Source organism: Ictidomys tridecemlineatus, chromosome 2 (assembly GCF_052094955.1).
Source record: "Ictidomys tridecemlineatus isolate mIctTri1 chromosome 2, mIctTri1.hap1, whole genome shotgun sequence".
Taxonomy (NCBI): domain Eukaryota; kingdom Metazoa; phylum Chordata; class Mammalia; order Rodentia; family Sciuridae; genus Ictidomys; species Ictidomys tridecemlineatus.
Window position 1 is genome coordinate 112286210 of NC_135478.1, and position 19467 is coordinate 112305676.

At 37.4% G+C, this 19467-nt stretch overlaps 1 protein-coding gene and 1 non-coding gene across 8 annotated transcripts in view; one reads left to right on the top strand and one right to left on the bottom strand.

Moving 5' to 3' along the window:
* Prr14l (proline rich 14 like) overlaps positions 1-19467 on the top strand; it is a 73873-nt gene that overhangs the window by 19046 nt on the left and 35360 nt on the right. For 5 of the 7 annotated variants that reach the window (XR_013434981.1, XM_021719831.3, XM_021719832.3 and 2 more), the window contains 2 exons: positions 12652-12724; positions 15776-15808. Coding sequence is in view for 6 of the 7 variants with exons in the window: in XM_021719831.3 (XP_021575506.1) it covers positions 12652-12724; positions 15776-15808 (106 nt within the window). In the remaining variant the exon portion in view is untranslated. The remainder of the gene's footprint in view (positions 1-12651; positions 12725-15775; positions 15809-19467) is intronic. The other 2 variants (XM_040292055.2, XM_040292057.2) reach the window with 1 other exon arrangement.
* Positions 15212-15284, bottom strand: Trnae-cuc (transfer RNA glutamic acid (anticodon CUC)). Its single transcript has one exon. It is a non-coding gene; the product is annotated as a tRNA-Glu (tRNA).

A 19467-nucleotide genomic window follows, 5' to 3' on the forward strand; every position in this document is an offset into this window, starting at 1 on the left:
GGAAGAAGTCAATAACTTTATAGTAACCAGGGAAGCCCTTATCGGGATTGAATGATCAAAGTTTGTTTCCTCAGGAATGAGATATCCCGACACTATGTATCTCTCTCTTTTTTAATCTTTATTTTATTTATTTTTATGTGATGCTGAGCTTCTAACCCCAGCCCCACGTGTATCTCTTTATAGGGCACAATGAAAAGAACCAGTATCACTTCTGTGGTATTCCTGCCCCTAAAATTGCATATCTAGAATCTAATAATGAGGAAACATCAGATAAAACCAAATTGAGGGACATTGTCTTTAATTTTTTTGTTTTTTAAGGTGCTAGAGATTGAACACAGGACTTTGTGTATGCAAGACAAGCACTCTATCAACAGAGCTATATCCCCAGCCCGACATTGTCTTTAAAAAAAAAAAAAAACCAAAATCTCAGTTTCAAGGAGACTAAGGAGATATGATGACTAAATCCATTGTAGTAGCCTAGATTGGATTGTTTTTTTAAAAAAATATTTTTTAGTTGTAGTTGAACACAATATCTTTTTAAAAAAATATTTATTTATTTTATTATTTTTAATTGATTTTATTTTTTTAAATACACAACAGTGGAATGCGTTACAATTCTTATTACATATATAGAGCACATTTTTTCATATCTTTATATAAAGTATGTTCACACCAATTCATGTCTTTATACATGTACTTTTTTTTGCATTACAATTCTTATTACACATATATACCACAATTTTTCATATCTCTGTTTGTATATAAAGTACTTTGACACCCAGTTCGAGTTTTCATACATGTACTTTGGATAATGATGTCCATCACATCTCTTTATTTATCTATGTGGTGCTGAGGATCAAACCTAGGGCCTCTTATGTACGAAGCAAGCACTCTATTGCTGAGCCACAACCTCAGGCCCAGATTGGATCCTTTTAAGGGATCTTATCTCAAACTAAAAATAATAAAGGGCTGGAGGTATATAACTCAGTAATAAAACATGCCCTAGGTTCAATCCTCAGCACCACACACAAAAAAACAAAGGAAAGAAAAGAAGAAAGAAAAGAGCCAGGCAAGGTGGCATGCACCTCCACTCCTAGCTATTTGGAAGTATGAGATGGAATATCTATTGAGCTTAGGAGTTCAAAACCAACCTGAGCAACATAGGAAGAACTTGTCTCAAGAAAAAAGAAAAGTAAAAGGACATCAAGGAGCCACCTGGATGTACTGTTTTTATATGTTAACATTGGAGAAGCTGGGCGAAGACCACAGGGAAGTTTTTGAACAAATTTTTTTTTTTTTTTTGAGAGAGATAATTTTTTAATATTTATTTATTTATTTATTTTTAGTTTTTGGTGGACACAACATCTTTATTTTATTTTATATTTGAGGATCAAACCCAGCGCCCCACACATGCCAGGCCAGTGCGCTACCGCTTGAGCCACATCCTCAGCTTGAACAATATTTTTTTAACAATATCTGCAGCCCTGCAAAAACATTTTTTTGGTCCTGAGGATTGAACCCAGGGGTGCTGTACCACTGAGCCAATCCCCAGCCCTTTATTATTTTTAGTTTGAGATAAGATCTCATTTAGTTGCTTGGGGCCTTGCTAAATTGCTGTGGCTATAACTTGCAGTCCTCCTGCCTGAGTCTCTCAAGTTGCTGGAATTACAGGCATGCACCACAACACACAGCTCCAAAATTTTTGTGCATCTAAAATTGTTTAAAAGCTTGTAACAATGGAGAGGGAAGAATAGGAGTTCACTGTTTTAGACAGAGGGGAATGAAGGGAAAGGAAGGAGGATGGGAGTAGGAAAGACAATAGAATAAAAAAGAACCTTCCTGTATTCATATTTGAATACACGACCAGTGAAACTCCACAGCCTGTACAACTTCCAAGAATAGGTTTTTAATTAGAATAAGTTATATTAATTCCTTGTATGTATAATATGTCAAAATATACTCTGCATCATGTATACCTAAAAAGAATAATTTTTTTAAAAAAGGTTCTACAATTTAAAAATATTTTAATAGTAAAATAAAAAAGCTCATTGCTAGAGGGAGACAGAATTTAATTTAATAAGAGAGGTACTTTCTTGGGGATGGGGTACTGGGGATTGAACCCCGGGAGGTTAACCACTAAGCCACATCCTCAGCCCTTTTATAATATTTTATTTAGAGATAGGGTCTCACTGAATTCCTTAGGGCATTGCTAAGTTGCTGAAGCTGTCTTTGAATTCAGGATGCTTCTGCCTCAGCCTCCTGAGTTGCTGGGATTACAGGTCTTACACCACTGCACCTGGCAACTCATTTTGAGACAGGGTCTCATCAAGTTGCTTAGGACCTCATTAAGTTGCAGAGGCTGGTCTTGAACTTGTGATCCTCCTACCTCAGCCTCCCAAGTCACTAGAATTATAGGTGCCTGGCAAGAGAGGTACTGTTTTTGTTGTTGTTGTTGTTTGTTTGTTTGTTTTTTAGTTGTTGAAGGAAATTTTATTTATTTATTTTTCTGTGGTGCTGAGGAATGAACCCAGTGCCTCACACATGATAGGCGAGCACTCTATCACTGAGCCCCAGCCCCAGCCCCAAGAGAGGTACTTTTTGACAGTTTGGCAAGACTAGAAAGGAATTGGGTTGCTTGGAAAGTTGTGATTGTGAAGAAGCTGAGTGACTCTCTCAGGGATATAACAGTGAAGATTCTGGTTTGGACAAGCAGTTTCAGTGGTATTGTCTTTTCTTTTTTCTTTTCTTTCTTTTTTTTTTTTTTTTTTTTGATACCAGGGATTGAACTCAGGGGCACTTGACCACTGAGTCACATACCAAGCCCATTTTTTGTATTTTATTTATTAGAGACAGGGCCTCACTGAGTTGCTTAGCACCTTGCCATTGCTGAGGCTGGCTTTGAACTCGTGATTCTCCTGCCTCAGCTTCCAAGACACTGGAATTACAGGCGTGCGCCACTGCGCCTTGCTTTCTTTTTTAGTACTTGGGATTGAACTCTGGGGCCACTGAGCCACTTCCCCAGCCCTTTTTTGCCTTGCCATTGCTGAGGCTAGCTTTGAACTAGTGATCTTGTCTCAGCCTCCCAAGCCACTGGGATTACAGGCATGTGCCACCACACCCGGCTTCAGTGTTATTGTCTATCTGAAGTTTCTGTGATGTTTCTACTAGAAAGATTTTAATTGTCTTAGCAACATTCCACAAGATTCTTTTCCTTCAGATATTTCTTTCATGACCCCATCCACAGTCAGGCACTGGCTTAGTTTGAGGGACAAATACTCATAGATTACTATTTATTCTACCCTCCTCCCTCCCTCTATACTTAACATCAGTCAAGGCAGCAACTTCAAGGAAGTTCAACTCTAGTACTTCCTCTGATTTTGAAAGATAGTTACCTTGGCTTTCAAGTTATTTATTGTACAAATTGAATGAATTTAACAAAGTCAAGTCTGTTTGGATTTTTCCAGTTCAGACTGAGGCAGGAGAATAGTGAGTTCAAGTCAGCCTGGGCAGCTTGGTGAGACCCTATCTCAAAATAAAAATTAAAAAGGGCTGGGACTAGCCTTGTGTAGTGGTGCATGCCTAAAATTCCAGTGGCTCAGGAGGCTGAGATGGGAGAATTGTGAGTTCAGAGCCAGCCTCAGAAATGGTGAGGCATTAAGCAACTCAAAGAGACCTTGTCTCTAAATAAAATACAAGATAGGGCTGGTAATGGGGCTCAGTGGTTGAGTGCCCCTGAGTTCAATTCCTGATACCAAAATAGAAAAAAAGGGGGAGGGAGGCTGGGAATGTAGCTCAGTGGTATAACACTTGCCTAGCATGTGTGAGAAGCCCTAGGTTTAATCTCCAGGACCGAAAAAGAAATGAAAAAAGTTCTTTACTGTGAGAAAGGTATAGAAACTTTAATAATTTTGTTATTTGATCGGGAACATTCCCTTATTGGGGAGGGGAGAAGAAAGGGATAAAAAAAGTATCTGAGAACAGGTGCAGTGGAAGGGACAGCTGCAAAAACCAAACTGAATTGTGAAAGAATGTGTTCAGTTCTGAACTATATTCCTGTAGGAGAAACACCAAAAACTATGGTGCATACAAAGTTACTAGCCAGGGTGTAGGAAAGATTGGTCTTAGCCGGCCGTGGGCTCCTGCCTATAAACCCAGCCACTTGGAGGCAGGGACTGGAGGATATTAAGTTCAAGGGCAGTTTCAGCAACTTAGCAGGGCTCTAAGCAACTTAGTGAGACCCAGTCTCAAAATAATAAATAAAAAGAACTGGGGATGGAGATCAGCCAAGTGGTAAAGTTTCCCTGTGTTCAATCTTCAGAACCCACCCCACCTCAAAAATGGTCTTACTGGGGGCTGGGGTTGTAACTCAGTGGTAGAGCACTTGCCTTGCATGTGTGATCCACTGGTTTTGATTCTCGGCACTGCATATAAATGAATAAAATAAAGGTCTATCAACAATTTTTTAAAAATGGTCTTATTAAACAAGTGTGCTCTAGTGATATATATAGAGATCACTATGTGATGACATCTTACACAGATGGTTTAGCATTAAAGATTCTTTATAACATGCTTGTGATTTTCATTTGCTTTTTTGTTTGTCGCTTAGAATTAGCTGTAAAGTGTTACAATTTTTCTATATTTTGCTTTTCTTATTGTTTTCCTTCCCTATAATGGCAGATCTGCCTGGATTTAATGTATTGTAAAAGCTTTGATTTTAGGATACAATACTTGTGCTCAACACAGACACAAAAAAGTGATGAATTGTATTTTGGCTATAACATAAGATGGCATAGTATACATTTTGAGGATAGGCGATTGTATTTGAAGGTATGTAGAAAGGGGGCAGTAAGTAGGGAAACACAATGGCTTTTGATTACTTAAAGTGTGTTATGTTTTTGGAGAAACTTGGTTTTTAAGTTTTGTTTTGAGATGGGTTCTTGCTAAATTGCTCATGCTAGCCTGGTACTCACAATCCTCCCACCTCAGCCTGCTGAGTGGCTGGGATCACAGGCAGGATGCCACCATGCCTGCCTTTAGAGAAACCTGTTTTTTAATGGTGTGTTCATAGTAGATTCAATCTTTGGCAATTTATGTGGATTTACTTAAATGAAAGGTAGTTATACTAAATGCTCACTAAGTTTACTGTGTACTTCTAACCCTGAGAGTCTTTGAACCTGTGAGAAATTTGCAATCGTATTCAGGAATTTTGCTCTTTTCCTAAATAGAACTATTATTGAAAAGAGTTTAGTTTTCAGTAATTCAAAGATGAAAAATCTGAATTTCATGGCTCAGTAGTAAAATTGGTGTTCATACGCTGTTCTCTGCATCTGTAGTGCACAGTTGTCTCTACAGTCATGATTTGCCATGTGACAAAAATATCCAAAGCACATTACTGAGACTTAAGATAGAGCTTTCCCTTGATTATTTCACAATTCTCTTATATAATTCATTGCAAGGGTGATGTCATTAACCCCTCACCCAGCTGCATGATTGATGACTTATTTAAAGTCACAAGCTGTTTCTCCAAATTGAGATACGTGAGGAAAGTTCCTTTTAAAGCTACACAAGAATGACTTAAAGTTACTGTATCACATTTTATTCCTTTTCTAGGTATGTGCATATACAAAACTGAAAGATCCATCTATAGATATAAACATTTCTTTCACTTCAAAGTATGTTAGCTATGAAAGTAATTATGGCTATTTCCACAAATGTCAGGAAATAGGAAATAATCCTTTGGCCCTGTACTTGGGATAATTCAGTGTATAGGCAATGCCTTCTGTAGATGGAGTCATCACTGTTCTTTCCTTGATCTGCTTCTACTTCTAGTTAGTGAAGCAAAGATTTGGAGGAGCTCAGAGGGGTCTAGGCTCTGAGCTCAAGGCTCAGAGATTCCTCAATTCCTAAGAAGCTTAAAATTTGCTATTTATAAAAGCTGAAGAGCCCAATATATATTCATTTCTCTCAGGTATTTGTGTAATTGCCTGCTTATGAACTCATTCTACAGGAATGAATCAGAGAACTCCCTTTTCCAGGACATTGTTTTGTTTTTGTTTGTTTATTTGTCTGTTATACTGGGGATCAAACCCAGGGCCTCACACATGCTCAGTAAGCAATTTACCTCTGAGTTACATTACTGACTCTCCTAAAATCTGCCTAAACTTTGGAGAAGCCCCACAATTGATTTTGTTTTCAAAACAGTGGTCAGGTGGGTGACATTTAATATGCAAAACAGAAATGGTTTGTTATCAATGCAAAAAGCAAATCGCACTGTTATCTGAAATTTCTTATATAGTTTACAAAAAGCTTTAAACTATAGCTGTTATCTCATTTAATGTTGCAGGAAACAGTACATTGATGATCAGTTGTGGTTTTAACTAAATCTGGACAGTAGGAGCTGGGGTTGTGAGTGGTGGAGTGCTTGCCTAGCATGTATAAAGGCCCTGGGTTCGATTCTCTGTACTGCATATAAATACATAAAATATAAAGATCCGTCAACAACTAAATCTGGACAGTAGAGTAAAACATTTAGAATTCCTTCATCTAGGAATACTGAAAGTTAAAATGTTTAGTTGATAAATATTGTAGGAAAAGGAAATTGGGTCTGGTAAATTTCTGCACATATTCGCCATGTGATTGGCTGCCTTCTAGTGAGGTTGGGAAAATTACAAAGAACTACTATGCTACATGCCCATTGCATGCAAGTAGGCTGTTTGTTCTATTTCCCTTATCCACACCCAGAGACCCAAATGGCAGAGCTCCCACCCGATAAGGAGGCCACCCACCATCATGAGGGGATCCCCCATATCTGACCTCAGCCTCCACATTCTATTTCCTATTCAATCTTTTTAGTTTCTGATCATATTTCAGACTTCAAACCTTGTAGTCTCTAGTCTTCTGGTGAAAGATAACTTAAAACTTTCTTTTTGGTACTGGAAATTAAACCCAGGGCCATTTTAACCTTAGCCTCCATTCCTCAAACCCTTTTTATTTATTTATTTATTTTTATTTTGAGACACGATCTTATTAAGTTGCCTAGGACCTTGCTAAGTTGCTGAGACTGGCTTTGAATTTATAATCCTCCTGCCTCAGCCTCCCAAGATGCTAAGATTTCAGACATGCACCACCACACCTGGATCTTAACTCAGAACATTTTAAGATAACTCAGCATGGCAGGAGGCAAGTGGAATGACTTAGTTTTAGCTTCTTTTTTTCCCTTTCCTGGTTACAAATAAGAACTAAGGAAAAAGGAATATAACTGAAGCAGTGGGTTTGGAGCTCCACCTGGGTATTCCAAATCTCCATCTAGAGATTTGGAAAACAATAGGTAAGGGCAACTCTAAAATCTCAGCAGCCCCTTTAGGGGCTGGAGCCAATGAAGTTTAAAACTGCACAGGATTACAAGAGATATTTAGAATCCAAACGAGCCTTTATGTTACTATTTGCATTTAGCCCCAGAAAAACTTGGTAGTCATTCTAGGCAACATTACCAGAGTTCATTTGATAGTTCTGTTGGCTTTTCTCACAGGAAATATTTATGGTCTCAAGAATGGAAAAAGCTCCTCCATAGTAGCAACCTATCCCAACAGGGAATCCTCTTAGATATTTTATATGGTTCCCATTTTTTCTTTCTTTTTTAAAAATGTTTATTCTTAAGTTTTCGGTGGACACAATATCTTTATTTTACATTTATGTGGTGCTGAGGATCGAATCCAGTGCCTCATGCATGCTAGGCGAGCACTCTACCATTGAGCCACAACCCCAGGCCCCCATTTTTTCTTAAAACCAATGTAAGGTTGCTCTCGGTACCACCTAGTGGTGAGAGTAGAGTCCTGGGGTTAAAACAGCTCTGACTACTCATTGTATAATAACTTGCCACTGCATTCTGTCCTTTCCATAGAGTAATTTATGATCTCTGAAATCATACTCCTAGCCTGAGAACCGGAAAAGTAGAGGATAGTGTCATTTTGAACTTATTTATTTATTTGGCTTAAAGAATTAGCAGAATTTTGCCTAATGAAGAGGAAAAAGGCGAGGGACACACTGAGACAAGAGGAAAAATGCTCAGAATGAATGGGGGAGGCAGGAACTAGAAAAATAGGTAGGAGTCATATCATAATAGGCATGGATACCCAATTGAGGAATTTGAATTTTATTATAAAATTTTTATTATAAAAAATGAGGAGCCACTGGAGGATTTTGAGAAGAGGATTGATATGGACATATATTTTCTTGTTGTTAGGCTCACCCAAGGGTAGACTGGATACTACACTGGAGGAAACCCAGGGTTTAATTCGACAAACATAGAAGGCAGTTGCTGTAATCTCAGTGAGAAATGATGAGAAGAATATAAGCCATCTGAGAGGTAGAGAGGATGGAGAGCAGAGGACCTATTTGAGAAATATATTATGAATAAAAATCATACACTTGGCTACTGATTAGACATGTGAAATGGAAAGCCAAAGTCTTTTCTTCCAGTTTCTTCCTTATTTGAGCATGGCAGGGCAGGCAATAGAAGCATATTGATTTTTTTCTTCAAGGGAGGCTGGGGAAAATGATGAGTTTAGTGTTAAATGGTGCATCTGAGACCTAAAAGGAATCCAGGTGGAGAGTTGCACTAGTCAGTCAGTTGATTCTGCGCTTTTTAGTCTGAAGAAGTTTGCAAGACCATTTCAGAATTGTGTATCTGGTAACCTCATAGAATAGGCATTTTTCCAATTTGGAAAAATGTCATTTTGCATGTTCAGTAAACACTGAAAATACAGAGGTTTAGAGTTAATAAAACATTGTTACTTACTGCCAAACTGACACTAAAGAATGATTTATTTCTAATTTCTGATTTCTTATTTCTTACTACAGTAAGCTAAAGTACAGGTTGCAATGGGTTGCTTCCTTACACTTGAAAATTAGTGGTGTGTCTGGGTGTTTAGATCTAGGAATTCCTTTCAGCAGATTTGAAGAGCAAAAGCTGAGAAACAACACCCTTCAGTGGTAGTGGAATGAGAGGTCTGTAGCATCTTTTTTGGTTGTTTTTTTGTTGTTGTTGTTTTGTTTGTTTGTTGTTTTTGGCACCAGGAATTGAACTCAAGGGCACTTAACCACTAAGTCACATCCCCAGCCTTTTTATTTTTTATTTCAAAACAGGATATCTCACTGCGTTGCTTATAGCCTCACTAAATTGTCAAGACTGGCTTCGAATCTGCAGTCCTCCTGCCTCAGCCTCGAAGGATGCTGGGAATACAGGTGTGCATCACCACACCTGGCTCTCGCACCCTTTTTACCACCAAAGTTTTGTAAAGAAATGCAATTTGTGGGACATCAGAAGGCCAAAACACTTATACTGCTAAACCAAAAAAACAAATGAATCCTCCCAGGGCCAGGACTCTCTTAACCTGCCATGTTGACTGAAGGAAAATTTTACTTATTCAGCAAAATGAGACACCAAATTTAATAGTTGGCAGTAAGTCCCATTCAGCAACAACTGAACATACTGCAAGCTAGACAGCAATGTCATTTTTGTAGAAAGTATAATTACAAGTAAATGTAGGGCTTTTTGTTTGTTAGTTTTTGGTTTTTGTTTTGGTACCAGGGATTAAACTCAGCTGTACTTAACCACTGAGTTTAGAGACAGGGTCTCATTGAATTGCTAAGTGCCTTGCTTTTTGTTGAGGCTGGCTTTGAACTTGTGATCCTCCTGCCTCAGTCTCCCTAAGTAAATATTTTCTTAACCTTTATTTTGAAATAATTTAAGTACAGAAAAGTTGAAAAAATAATACCAAGAATTATCTTCTGCAACTTGCTCACACGTTAATATTTAGCCTCTTTTTCTTTTTTCTGAATAATTTTAGAGTATATTCATAGACATGATGCCTAAATACTTCAATGTATATTTCCTAGCAAACAAAGACATTCTGTTACCTGACCATAGTGTGGCTGACCAAGTCCTATATCTACTCTACAAATCATATTCAAATTGGGCCAGTTGTCCTATTGCTATCTTTTAATGCCAAGGAAAAGAAGATGTTTTTAGTTTTTCTGGGGCAAGATTACTGTGGCATTCAGTTGACATGTCTCGTTTGTCTTTAATCTGGAATAAACAGTTCCTTTGCCCATAATTTTGAAGAGAACAGGTCATTTGTTTTGTACAGTTTCCCTCAGTTTGGGTTTGTGTAATGTTTCCTCCTAATTAGATTCCAGATATGCATTTTGGGGTCAGGAATACTACAGAAGTGATGTTTGTTCTTCTCATGGATCATATCAGGAAGCACATAATGTTGGGATGCCTCATCCCTGAAGAGGAATTTGATGAGTTGGTTTGGTGAGGTCTGTCAGGTTTCTCCATTGTGAAGTTACTATTTTCCTTTTAATAATTGATAAGTTTCTTATGATAACATATTTGAGATTATGAATATTGTTTCTCATTCAAACATTTAGCCACCAGTTTTAGCATTCATTGACATTTGCTTGAGGTGATTACTGTGATGGTTGCCAAACTTTTTTCTAATCCCATCATTTCTTCTAAGTAAGTGTTTTCTCTTTCCCTTATTCTCTCTGCCTTTCATGCTAGGATTCATTTTCATTTTGTTTTGAAGTTTATGCTCTTTACAAGTATATATTTTTTTTTAAAGAGAGAAAGAGAATTTTAATATTTATTTTTCAGTTTTCGGTGTAAACAACGTCTTTGTATGTGGTGCTGAGGATCGAACCTTGGCTGCACGCATGCCAGGCGGGCGCGCTACCGCTTGAGCCACATCCCCAGCCCTCTTTACAAGTATATTACACACTAAAGTTTCAATAAGTAAAGACTATGAAACTCTGTCCATTCAAGTCTCATCTCTCAATTCCAATAGTAGTGTTTTATTTTTATTTTTTGTTTTATTTTATTTGCCATTATTTATATCTTTGAAGCTCCTTTCTTGGCTTCTGTTTCTGATTTTCTAATTTCAGAATTTTGCTTAGAGCTCTAATTTTTTTTCCTTTAAATAAGAATTAAGAGAAAAATTACCTAAAGTTACGGCAGTGATTTCACTGATCTGTATCTTTTGATGGATGTTGCATCAGAATTTTGTACTTATCAATTAAATCAATGTTTAAAAAAATGTTAGCCTGGTGTGATGGCATATGCCTGTAATCCAGCAACTCGGGAGACCAAGGGAGGGGACTGCAAATTTGAGACCAGCCTCAGAAATTTAGCAAGGCCCTAAGCAATTTAAGCAAGACCCTGTCTCAAAATTAAAAATAATAATAATAAAAAGGACTAGGGATGTGGCTTAGAGATTGAGCACCCCAATACCCCTCACCAAAAATGTTTAAGCCTTAGAAGAGGTGGAGAGAAATGACTCAGAAGGAAAGTTAAGCATTCACAGCCATTTGTGTTTGGTTAGAGTCTCCCACCCAGTAAACTTGATACAGGTTCAGCATCACTTATCTGAAAATCTGAAATCCAAAATGCTTCAAAATCTAAAACTTTCTGAGCATCAACATGATGACTCCAGTGGAAAATTCTATACCTGATCTCATGTGACAGGTCATATTCAAAATGCAGAAACACTGAAAAATAGTTGTATAAAATTATATTCAGTTTGTGTTAAGGTGTATGTGAAATGTAATAAATTTTATTTTTTAGGCTTGGCTCTCATCCATGAGATATTACATTATATATATGCAAATATTTCAAAATCTAAAAAATCCTGAAATCTGAGAAATTTCTGTTTCTAAGCATTTCTAATAAGGGATACTCAACGTGTACACAGCCCCACTTCCTGAGCTGCAAAGGCATTTGTCACAGTGTGCACATTCTGCCATTGTTCTGTCCCATTTTAAAAATTTCTTCTACTTTTAAGATGAAGAAATTTTTGTTGATTATACTTAAATTTGAGATTCCCTTCAATTTCTACTCCTTGTGACTAATAGCAAATTTCCTGAAGTCGTATAGAAGTCTCTCAGCCAGGCATGGTTGGTACATACCTGTAATTCAAATTGTCATTGGTGATAATCCCTTTTCTCTTCCCTTCTGTGATGAGGAAGATTTTAAAAAACAAAGCAAAACTTTCTGAGAGGTTTGAGAACAATTTTATTTATGATATCTAGAATGGTTAGAGATTGAGATACATCTAATTTTCTGATATTTTCCCCTGAAATAAGATTAAAATTATATTGCAACAATTAGTCTTTTTAATTCAGAAGTCACTTATAGGGTTTTGTTTACATCTGTAATTTGGCCTTTTTTACCTATTATTATTCAGACTTGAAAAACTTGACTGATTTTTTCAAGTTTGAATTCTAGAGAAGTAAAAGTTTGCATTGAATTTACTTAAATCTGAGGTTTCCTTCAGTTCCTAATCTTTGTGACTGCTAGCAGATTTCCTGAGTCTCAGCCAGGTGGAATGGTGCACACCTGTAATCCCAGCTAGCTATTCTGGAGGTTGGGGTAGGAGGATCACAAGTCCAAGGCTATCTCAGGCAATTTAGCAAGTCTTATCTCAAAAGTTAAAAAAAAAAAGGGGGGGTGGGGTGGGCTGGGGCTGTGCTTGCCTAACTTGCAAGCACCTGAATTCAGTCCCCAGAACTACACAAAAACTTTCTCAAAGAATAATATTCATAATTTTATGTATCTGAATATTCCCTGACTCCTGGATTTTCTTACTGTAGGAGGACCTCCTGATGCAGAACAGCAAAGAACTTTTAAGTGCAGACCTCCCTGAAGATTTTCTAAGGAGCAAAGGTATCTATTTCTCTGAATTGTTTCCTTTTCCCACTTACTACACATAGTGTTTTAGTTCACATTTCCATTTTGTATTCAGAACATAAAGGCTGTAGGTCCCTGCTAGTTGCAGGATGACCTAGCTATAGAAATATTGCCCATGAATGTACCTGACTAAACATACCTATTATCAGGCAGTGCCTTACTTTTTATGAAAGTTTGATTCCCTTTTATTTTTCCTTGAAGTCTTTTATTTAATTTTATATAATCAAATATAATATATTTCCTTGTTTAGAAGGATGAACTGGGACAGGGGAGAAATCCATCCTGTATTGTTCAGCACATGGCGGTTCTTTGGGGCAGGTATGAGAGGAAACATTCACTTGGGTCACCTTGAGAGTTTTCAAGTCAGTTCTATTTTTGTTATTTCATTTTGCTTCTCAAAACAGTGGCTGAGTTTAGGCATCTGAAGGATTACTTCTGCATTGATTGGTGGGTGATTAAGAAGGAAACTAAGATCCAACGGAGTGTATCTGAATAGAGATTCTCCTCCTGTTGCCACCCATAGGCCAAAAATAATCTTAAGAGAGGGCTGTCATACCAGAACCTCAAAAAGCCGGTGGGGGGGGGGGCAGGGAATAAGTATGTTAAAGAATATAAAAATTTTGTTACTGTGATATAATGTTAGATTTGACTCTCACCACCTTTATAAGTCTGTATAAAAAAAGAAGCATTTGTCCTGGTTTATCACCCTGCTTCCTACTGCTACAGATTTTCTCTGTGGCTCAAAGACTTGACTGTCCAGTATGTGTTAAAGGACACTGCTCTAAAAAGAGAAATACTGTTTTGTCTATAAGTTTCACAGTGTTTTTAGGGCTTACAGGGGATTCAGTATAGTGGCCCCCAACTCATCTCTAAGATCTTTTCATGGGTATTCCAGTATGACTTAATCTTTGGCATTTTTTTCACCCACATCCTTCCATAAGATTATGTTGTTTGTGTTGAACTGCACTTTCATTTAACACTAAATGACCTTTTTTTAAGAAAAAATATTTTTTAGACATTTATTTTGTTTATTTATTTATATGCAGTGCTGAGAATCGAACTCAGTGCCTCACATGTTAGGCAAGCGCTCTACCACTAAGCTACAGCCGCAGCTCCTAAATGACCTTTTAGAAGAACCTGAGTTGTGTCCTTTAAGGGTTGAAGCTATACCTCATTGGTAGAACATTTGCTTAACATGTGCAACATCCTGGGTCAATCCCCAGTTCCACACACTGAAAAATATAAATAAATAAATAAATAATCTGCCAGTGATGCACCTGTAATCCCAGCTATTCAGGAAGATGAGGCTGTAGGATTTCAAGTTTGAGGCCAGTGTGAGCAACTTAGCCAGACCCTTTTTCTTTTTTTTTTTCTTTTTTATTTTTTTAAAGAAAGAGGAGAGGGAGAGAGAGAGAGACAGAGAGAGAATTTTTTTTAATATTTATTTTTCAGTTCTCGGCAGACACAACATCTTTGTTTGTATGTGGTGCTGAGGATCGAACTCGGGCCGCACGCATGCCAGGCGAGCGCGCTACCGCCTGAGCCACATCCCCAGCTCAGCCAGACCGTTTTTCAAAATAAAAAATAAAAGATACTGGGGATGTAGCTCAGTCATAGTGCCCTTGGGTTCAATCCCTCCATTACTCAAAAGGGGAAAAAAAAACCAAAACGAAAACTGTTCTTTCAGACTTACGTAGGTACTTTCCACCAAAAAGCTAAAAAGTTAATTCACATAGGACATAGATACAAGTGTCCACAGATAAACTACTCAGATGTACTTTTCTTCTTTTTTGGTACTGGGGATTGAATCCAGGGGCACTTTATCACTGAGCTACATCCTCATCCCTTTTTATTTTTGATTTTGCAGGAAAGTCTTGCTAAGTTGTTAGAGATTTGGTAAATTACTGAGTCTGGCCTTGAACTTGTTATCCTCTTGCCTCAGCCTGGGATTACAGGTGTGCTCCACCACACCAGGTTCTTCCCAATGCCATTTTTCTTCCTGTTCCACTGCTGTTTTTTTTTTTTTCCTTGCTTTTTTTTTCAGTACTGGGAATTAAACCCAGTGTTTAATACATGCTAGGTAAGCATTCTACCACTGAGCTACATCCCCAGACCACTATTTGTTTTTTTTAATATCTTTATTTTACTTATTTATTTTATGTGGTACTGAGGCTTGAACCCAGTGCCTCATATGTGCGAGGCAAGTGCTTTGCCACTGAGCCACAACCCCAGCCCCACTATTTTTCTTTATAATACTACTAGTAGTAGTAATAGTGAGGATTGAACCCAGGGAAACTTTAACACTGAGCTGTATTCCTAGTCCTTTTTTTATTCTTTGAGTCAAGGTCTTATTAATTTGTTGAAGCTGGCCTTGAACTTATGGTCCCTCTGCTTCAGTCTCCCAAATCACTGAGGCTTCAGATGTGTGCCACTCACCTTTTTTTTTTTTTTCTTCGTGGTTCCTTGAGGTGCTGGGGATTGAACCCAGGGCCTTGTGCATGAGAGGCAAGCACTCTACCAACTGAGCTATATCTCCAGCACCACCATTTTTTTAAATGACTTCAACTGACAAAATCAGTCATTTGATTTCCCCAACTCACCCCAAAGCCATGTGTAAGGTTTTTTGTTTGATATGGGGGAGCTTAAAATCAGCAACTTTACTGGAATCTTTAAGAGCCTCAATATAATATGTATTAATTTAGTCTCCCAGGAATCTTCCAAGGTATTCCATATTACACACAAGAAAGCAAGTTTAGCTATCCAAAGTCACAGACTGTCATAGCAAGGCAGAGAGGAAAGTTCTGTGAAGGCAAGTTTATGAATACCTCAAGTCTGGGGGATGCGAGAAGTATTTACAACCACCATGGATTTGACTTAACCAGATGTACATTATCTTTGATAGTGTTATCAACATTTCAGCTTGCTTTGCCATGATCAAGGTCATGCATCTGCTGCCTCATCATTTACTGTGAAGTTGAAAATTAAATGATGCTTCTTAGAAATCTACTTCTTGTATTCTTTCTTCAGGGGCCCCACTGCCAAAATTTGTACTCTGCCCAGGTTGGTTCTCTCTTTTTCTTCCTTCCTTTTTTTCAGGGGGGTTGGAGTGGGATGCTGGGGATTGAAGCCAGGTCCTTGAGTATGCTAAGCACATGCTCTACCATTGATCTATACCCCCAGCCAGGTATTTCCCCTTATTTATTTATTTATTTATTTATTTATTTATTAAACTCTATCTCCAGCACTATTTATCTTATTTTGAGACAGAGCCTTGCTAATTGTCCAGGCTGGCCTTGAACTTGTGATTCTTCTGCTTCATCCTCCCAAGTAACTGGGATTACAGGTTGTGCCACCCCCACCCAACTCCCACAGTCCCCTTTCAGGGCATGCCCCTGATAATCTTAACTTTTCTTAAGTGTTCCACTACCTGCCAGTAGTGCCACAGGCTGGAGACCAAGCTTTTTTTTTTTTAAAGAGAGAGTGAGAGACAGAGATAGAATTTTTTTTTTTTAATCTTTATTTTTTAGTTTTTGGCAGGCACAACATCTTTGTATGTGGTGCTGAGGATCGAACCCGGGCTGCACGCATGCCAGGCGAGCGCGCTACCACTTGAGCCACATCCCCAGCCCAGGACCAAGCTTTTTAACACATAGGTCTTTGGAGAATATATAAGATTCAAACTATAGAACTTCTCATTTTATCTGTTGATAAAATGAGAAGTTCTATATGTTGTTATCTTGACAATGTAGCAATATAATAAGCTTTGAAATCAGGAAGTCTAAGTCTACTTACCTTATTCTTTTTAAAGATTGTTTTGGGTGTTTTATTCCATTTCTGTCCTTCCAGTTTCATGGAAGTAATTATTTTTTTTCTTTATTTTTCATTATTTATTTACTTCTGTAATAAGGTTTTATGTTGCCCAGGCTAGTCTTGGACTTTTGGTCTCAAGTGATCCTCCTGCCTCAGTCTCCCAAGTAGCTGGGACTGTAGTTCTGTGCCTAGTAGAAGTGGTATATTGAATAATTGAGAAATAGGGCTGGGGTTGTGGCTCAGCGGTAGAACAATCGCTGAGCGCATGTGAGGCCCTGGGTTCGATCCTCAGCACCACATATAAATAAATAAAATAAACATATGTGTCCAACTACAACTAAAAGATAAATATTTTTAAAAAGAAAAATTAAAAATAAATAATTGAGAAATAGTATTACTGAGAGGTTTTTTTTTAATTAAAAAAGTTTTTTTGTTTTTTGTTTTTGTTTTTTAGTTGTTGTTGGACCTTTATATGCTGTGCTGAGAATTAAGCCCAGTGACTCACACATGGTAGGCAAGTGCTATACCACTGAGCTATAACCCCAGCCCATACAGAGATCTTGATAGAACTTGTATGTAAGGGAGTAGGAGTTCCAAGGAATAATAAAAATGGCTAGCATTAACTGAACATGTCCTCTCTGACACTTTTGAGAGTACATATATTAATTCTTGTAATCTTCATAATAATTCTATACAGTATGTGAGTCTTTATCCATGTATTACAGAGACCAGGTCAGTGTTCTCTAGACTTTTGAAAACTTTGTAATAAAAATAAATTACCTCAAACTCTCCTTTAAAGTTCTCTGAAATTTCAAAATACATGATTAAAAATAAGTCAAAAGAATGGGATTAGTGTAATTTTGCTTTGCAGCTTTATATAACCCTTCTTTCCCACCTAGCCTTCAGCTACATCGCCTGGGAAGTGGTGGTCCTCTGCCTCCTCCCTAAAACTCTTCACTTAAGTTAAGAATGAGTATTCTTCTGCAGGTAGTGGCTCTGAGGGAGAGTCTCACCTGAAGTGCCTTGCACAAAGTAAATCAACTGTAAACAGTTTGGGGATGGATAAAGAGTTTTACAATGTTCTTGAGCAGATATAGTGAGAGGTACAGCTAGGATGGTGTGGAACAAATGGTTTAATGAATGGTATAGCATACAGTAGAAGGATAAAATAAAACCATTTGGAGTACTCATGTTAAGAAATTCATAAGTAGAGTAGCATTTTCTGCTGTGATAAAATAGACTAGCTTCACGGTAATAGATATTGTGTGGGAAATTAGGATTTCAAGTCTGCCTTTTGTTGATTACTGGTATCTGTGCAAGCTTATGGAATTTAGTATATATTTATCCATCTAGTATTTGCTTACTCCAAATATTTTGGGAGACTAGAGATTAGTTGAATGGTACAGTGCTTGCCTAACGTGCTCAAAGTCCTCGGTTTGGTCCCCAGCACTGCAAAAACTTTTTTTAAGTGGTGCCAGAAGTTCTCATATGTTTAACATATCCTCTACCACTGAGTTACATCCCTAGCCCAGACTCCAAATATATAAGTACTGTTCCAAGCCTAGTTATTATCAATTGACTACTCTTAGGTGCAATAAAATAAGGAATCAAAAAGAAAAGCCATCTTTTCTTTATATGGCAAGCACTGTACCAGGTGGTGTTTTACATGTATTATTTACTTTAGTCCTCCATATAGTAATGAGGTAAGTGTACTAATAATGCTTTTTACAAAGGAGGAAACTTGAGATCCAGAGAGGTAAGTTATCATAGAGTCAAGGGGCTTCAAAGACATCCATAGCTCTTTCTTAGTAATTGCTGTTCTTGGTACTTATTGAGAAATGAATAGGGAAGCCTAAGAACTCACTGTTAATAACATTTGTTGATATGACCTAACTCTGTACATTCATTAATTCTACAAATATTCATTGAGTGTTATTATATATCAGGCATTATGCTGGCCAACAAGGAAGAGGAGAGAACAAACCCAACATAATCTTTATCCTAATACAGTTGGGGGTTTTTGTTTGTGTGTTTTTTTTTTTTTTTTTTTGTGTGTTGCTGGGAATTGAACCCAAAGCCTTGTGCATGTGAGTCTAGCAGTCTACCAACTGAGCTATATCCCCAGCCCTAGAATTTTTATTTTAGTGGGAATTCGATCTTTAAATTGATTTTTTTTTTGCTTTATCGGTTTAGTATAGGTATGTTGTGTGCATATCTGATGCATATACACACATCTGTGTGTTTGTATGTGTATGTGTGTGTGTGTGTGTGTGTGTGTGTGTGCGCGCGCGCGTAGCTTTGGATTTGTTTTCTAAAAGGGGAAGAAAGATGAAAATGTATATATATTGTGTGTAGATTAATGATAAATTTGAGGAACTACACTGTACTGCACCCTATACCTAGGATTTCAGAAAAAGTCTGAATATTGAAACTTCTTTATGAATTGTACTGACATTCTGCTAAGAAATATTTTTTCTCTTTTAAATGTTTCATAATAGAAATTTTCAAACTTATTCATAAATAGAAAGCATATACTAAATCTCCATGTGCCTGTCACTCAGTTTCAATAATTATCTTCTCTATTATATACAGAGACAGTTATTGTAGGTAATTAGGTTCAAAATTATTCAATTTATACATCAATCTTTTTTAATATAGTTTTTGTTTTGTTTTTGTGATACTAGGGGTTGAACCCAGGGATGCCCTACCACTTAGCTAAATCTGCAGCCCTTTTTATTTTTTATTTTGAAACAGGGTCTCACTAAGATGCGAAAGCTAGCCTCAAACTTGTGATTCTCCTGTCTCAAACTGGCCTGTAGCTTGATTAGAAGTGTGCACCATCACACTCTAGTATATGTTGTTTTATGCATAACTTTTTTTTAAAGAGTAATTTTATCTGTAATGCATCT